The sequence below is a fragment of the Equus przewalskii genome, chromosome 5 (assembly GCF_037783145.1).
Source record: "Equus przewalskii isolate Varuska chromosome 5, EquPr2, whole genome shotgun sequence".
NCBI lineage: Eukaryota > Metazoa > Chordata > Mammalia > Perissodactyla > Equidae > Equus > Equus przewalskii.
This window is the reverse complement of record NC_091835.1, coordinates 65,927,652-65,932,915: the sequence shown is the minus strand read 5'-3', so window position 1 is coordinate 65,932,915 and position 5,264 is coordinate 65,927,652. Positions and strand designations below refer to the sequence as shown.

Here is a 5,264-nt window from a genome sequence, read left to right as displayed (position 1 = left end):
GAGCTGGAGGAGGAAGGCGCGCGGCGGCGGCGGAGTGGGGGTGGGAATGAGGGGGGCGCCGGCCGCCGCTCCCATTGGCTGCGCGGCCGCCCCCTCGCCGCGCCGCGCGCCCCTCGCCACGCGCCCGGCCCGCTCCCGCCCGCAGCCTGGGAGCGGGTTCCCGCAGGACGGAGGACGCGCAGGGGCGGGACCGGCCTCCCCGCCCCGCTGCCGACCCCGGGCGCGCGGGGATAAAACCCGGCTGGCGGCGCGGGAACCCCGGGTCCTGTGGCCTCCGGAGCGCAGAGAGGCGGGGCCGGGGCGACCGGCTGCCTGCCCCCGCCCCTCGGAGCCGGCACGGGAGCAGGCCGCCCCGTGCGCGGGCACACGCCGGCCAGAGCGCCGAGCCGGGCCCTGCAGCCGGCGATGAAGAGAGCCCGGGAGCTGCGGCTGGAGCCGGCGGAGACGTTTCCTGCGCCCGGGGCTGCTGCTCTCGCCGCCGCTTCTTGAAACTCCCCAAAGTTGAGAGGCAGCGAGAGGCTGCCGCCCGCCGGGAGCCGGAGGGAAAGGAACTCGGAAGATGCGAGAGTGACAGGAGGAGACAGACAGACGCACAGACCTTCAGAAGACACCACTGTCGGCGGCCTCTTCCCGGAGCCCTTCAGGCTTCCCGGCTCGGTGAGTTGCTCTCTGGACGAGTGGCTTGCGAAGTATTTCCGTTTGATTGTTTATAGGATGCGTTTGTGTATTTTTGTGTCTGTTGGAGGGAGTTTAAAAAAAACGACGCAGGATGCACCTTACAAAAATATAGAGTTTCTGCTGTTGAGACGGTTTTATTGATAGAAGGTGACTGTAAATGTCTGTACGCAGGAGGAACTCAGGAAGAATTGCGTTTAACAGTAAAAAGACAACATAGGCTCCCCAGGGTGAAATAAAACCTTCATTTCAAAAGTTATTGGAAAGAAAGAAAGGTATGACTTAAAAGGGTTAACTGGTGGTAGTTAACTTTGCTTTTTCACTCCTCTTTAAATATTGATTGTTTACCAGGTTCACTGGTGGGAGGCTGAGCTGGTGGAAAAGGCGCCTGGAAGAGACTTAGAGGCGACCATAATGTCTTTACGTTTACACACACTGCCCACTCTGCCTGGCGTTGTCAGACCGGGCTGCAGGGAGCTGCTGTGTTGGCTGGTGATCACGGTGACTGTGAGCCGTGGCGCCTCCGGGGTGTGCCCCACCGCTTGCATCTGTGCCACTGACATTGTGAGCTGCACCAACAAAAATCTGTCCAAGGTGCCTGGGAACCTCTTCCGACTGATTAAGAGACTGGATCTGAGTTATAACAGAATCGGCCTTCTGGATGCTGAGTGGATTCCGGTATCGTTCGTAAAGCTGAACACCCTGATTATTCGTCATAACAACATCACGAGCATTTCCACGGGCACTTTTTCCACAACTCCAAATTTGAAGTGTCTTGACTTATCATCCAATAAGCTGAAGACCGTGAAAAGCGCAGTGTTCCAAGAGTTGAAGGTTCTGGAAGTGCTTCTGCTTTTCAACAATCACATTTCCTATCTCGATCCTTCTGCGTTTGGAGGGCTCTCCCAATTGCAAAAACTCTACTTAAGTGGAAACTTTCTCACGCAGTTTCCCATGGATTTGTATGTTGGAAGGTTCAAGCTGGCAGAACTGATGTTTCTAGATGTTTCTTATAACCGGATTCCATCCCTGCCAATGCATCACATCAATTTAGTGTCAGGCAAACAGCTGAGAGGCATCTACCTTCATGGAAACCCATTTGTCTGTGACTGTTCCCTTTACTCATTGCTCATCTTTTGGTACAGACGGCACTTTAGCTCAGTGATGGATTTTAAGAACGATTATACCTGTCGCCTGTGGTCTGACTCTAGGCACTCCCAGCAAGTGCTTCTGCTCCAGGATAGCTTTTTGAATTGCTCTGACAGCATCATCAATGGTTCCTTCCGTGCACTTGGCCTTATTCATGAGGCTCAAGTCGGGGAAAGGCTGGTTGTCCACTGTGACAGCAAGACCAGTAGTGCCAATACGGACTTCATGTGGGTGGGTCCAGATAACAGACTGCTGGAGCCAGATAAAGAGATGGAAAACTTTCACGTCTTTCCCAATGGAACTCTGGTTATAGAAAGTCCTCGTTTTGAGGACGCTGGCGTGTATTCCTGTATTGCCATGAATAGGCAACGCCTGTTGAATGAAACTGTGGATGTCACAATTAACGTGAGCAATTTCACCGTGAACAGGTCCCATGCTCATGAGGCATTCAACACAGCTTTCACCACGCTTGCAGCCTGTGTGGCCAGTATCGTTTTGGTACTTTTGTACCTGTATCTGACGCCCTGTCCCTGCAAGTGTAGACCCAAGAGACAAAAAAATATGCTAAACCAAAGCAATGCCCACTCGTCTATTCTCAATCCCGGCCCGGCTGGCGATGCCCCGGCTGATGAACGGAAGGCAGGTGCTGGTAAAAGAGTGGTGTTTTTGGAACCGCTGAAGGATACCGCGGCGGGGCAGAATGGGAAAGTCAGGCTTTTTGCCAGTGAAACGGTTATAGCTGAGGGCATCTTAAAGTCCACAAGGGTGAAATCCGACTCAGATTCCGTCAATTCTGTGTTTTCAGACACACCCTTTGTGGCGTCCACTTAATTTTGTGCCTGTATTTGTACGGTGTAGTAATTCAGTCTCTCCATATTTAACTTTGTATGTGGTCTGCAAAATAAACAGCAGGACAGAAAAGGTGTTTTGTTTTTTAAAAGACAACCAAATATACTAAAATAGACAACTATGTACTTGGGGGATTTGGGGAGAAATTGCAGGGGAAAAAAAAGACAATCAAAGGGTCTCTTTAAATGGTTCATGGGAAATGTGATAAAACACTTGGGTTCCTCAGGATGCCAGAGAAAGATGAGGTTGTTTTCTCAAGTTTAAGGTCTAGATAACACTATCTTAGTCTTTAGCACCACTGGCAATTTCAAAGCCGGCCCGGAGATGATTGATATGACTGACAGTGTCCTTTCATTCAGGATTCTTGAAAGAAAAAGTAAATTTCATGTATTATTAGTGTTCTTTAAAAATTCAGGATTCTGGAAAAATAAATTTCATGTATTAGTGTTCTTTAAAAAGAGACTTTACTAACTTATTAGGACCAAAGTTGAGTTATTTTAAAGAAAAGCGTTCGTGTCCTATTTTACTTTTAAAAGATGTACAAGGAAGAACCAAGCAGCAGTTATTTGTAAAGCACCAAATAAAGTTAGATTTGGGAATAATTCAGCTAATTTCATCATTTTAGACCAGAGTAAACAGACTACGCTGATAAAATTTACTGGGTAATGCCGTGTCCCATCTGGTGTAAGAGAAATAGTGCAATAAAGGTACATTTGTGACTGTCTTCTTTCCATTCTGCGCATTTTCTATCCTTGTACAAAAGCTCTTGCTGAAAAGTCCCAAGTCATCATTATTTGCCATAAATATGTAGGTGTCAAGACCAAAATGTCTGAGTAACTTCTTAAACCTTTGTCCTAGCAGACTAATCTTTGTTTATATGCTTGTGTGTATGTAAATCTTATATGAACTATTAAGCAGATCTCACTGTATTGTGCTTTAGACATTTGAATTAATGTAAATATATGTATTCTGTGACTTGATGTTCTGTTTTGACTGTTTAAAAACATAAATCTGAGATGTTTTGTGTGATTAGATTGTTCTCCTTTGTGTAAAGTACCCTCTATAGCAAATCTGTCTCCAGAGTTCTTTGAGTTACAGTCAGAATTTGTTATTTTTTAAGGGGAGAAAAGGCTTTAAAGTGTTTTACACGTTTTACTCTGATACCATGATGCACTTCAGCCAGGCTCGGAAGACACATAAGCTCCGATTTGGCAACACTTGAGAGCCCAGGAGACCTCTTTCTTAGTCCCATGTCTGCTATGAGGTAGTTGAGTGCCCACGCTGGACCTAGATTTCCTCAGCTATAAAGTGAGAGTGTCAGACGAGGTGGTGTTCAACTTCCTTCCCACACTGGAAGGGATGATTTCCCAGAGTCTCAGCTCCATCACAGACTTGCGCTGGCTTCTGAAACTGTACCACATGCTGATGGAATACAGGACTGAGAGTAGGCTGGACCAGCTATCCCTGCATAGCTCAAAGGGATGTTTTGGATCATCAAATCCAGGTCCTGCCCTTTCTCAGGGACAAAGGAAGACCAGAGAGGGTTGTGGGTTGTCTAAGGCCACACAGTGAATCAGTGACACGGATAGGAGAGCTCGGGTTCTAGATTCTTCCTGGCAAAGAGAAGAGAGTCAAAGAATGGTTGTTTTTTAACAGTGGGTGTGGAGGAGGAGCCAAAGAATGAGAAGAAAGAGTGGTCAGAAAATGGCAAAGGAGCATCAGGGATGTCTTGTCACTGGTGCAAAGAGAGATGAGAATTTTTAAAAAATGGAGGTGGGCAACACTCACAAATACTCCAGAGAAATAGATGAGAAGGGAAGGCTGCCTTTGGCAGTGTTGTTTTGGGGGGAATGGTGGACACTTGGTGACAAATGGATAAGTGCCAAGCCAGGCTCCCAGTGGCAGACACTGGTCAGCAGGGGGTTAAGGAGTGAGTGAGTGGCCAGGATTGTGCCTCAGGGAATAGGGTGCAGAGCCAGTGCTCAGTAGCTTTGAAAATTCCTTATTGCACAGTGTTAAAAAATTCTTGCTTCTGCCTTGTAAACATAGACTTCACTGGTTAGATAAGATCCTTCAGACCCCAAGAGAGTTCAGGCAAACATTTTATTCCAGTGACTGCCATTTAAGTAATTCGGGAGGATTCTGTGATTTGTATGACCTGTGAAATCATCCCTCCTTCTTCATATTTGGTGAAACTCGGACTCAGAGATGCTGTGATCTGTTCAGCCTGACACAGCTAGTCTGGACACAAGGAAAAACTCCTGAACCACTGACGCTCTCCTGTGATGGGAAGGGCTGCCTCCAGGGGCCTTCTTCCCCTGACCTTAGGAGTGTGAAAGAGCAGGGAAGTTGCAGACAGGATCTCTGAATTGCACGTTTCTGGACAGGATCAGCCCCAACCCCTTGATTGCGGGAAAGCTGAATTGCGTTTGTCAGGGGAGCGCCAACAGTCCTATGAGTGGGGAGTATCTAGAGCCTGGTCTTGGCTGGTTCTGATACGCCTTGGGTAAAGGACAGGCTGAGCTAACATCAGAACTAACATAACCCAAACACACGAAAACAGAAAAATCCTGAATACTGAAAAGCAAAGC

General features: G+C 47.9%; 1 protein-coding gene across 1 annotated transcript; it reads left to right on the top strand.

The window, feature by feature from the left end:
- Nucleotides 1–214: 214 nt before the first annotated feature.
- AMIGO2 (adhesion molecule with Ig like domain 2) lies at nucleotides 215–3,702 on the top strand. The gene is made up of 2 exons (XM_008533362.2): nucleotides 215–657; nucleotides 1,027–3,702. The coding sequence occupies exon 2, from the start codon at nucleotides 1,090–1,092 to the stop codon at nucleotides 2,653–2,655; it is 1,566 nt and encodes a 521-aa protein (XP_008531584.2). The 5' UTR covers nucleotides 215–657; nucleotides 1,027–1,089; the 3' UTR covers nucleotides 2,656–3,702.
- Nucleotides 3,703–5,264: the final 1,562 nt, after the last annotated feature.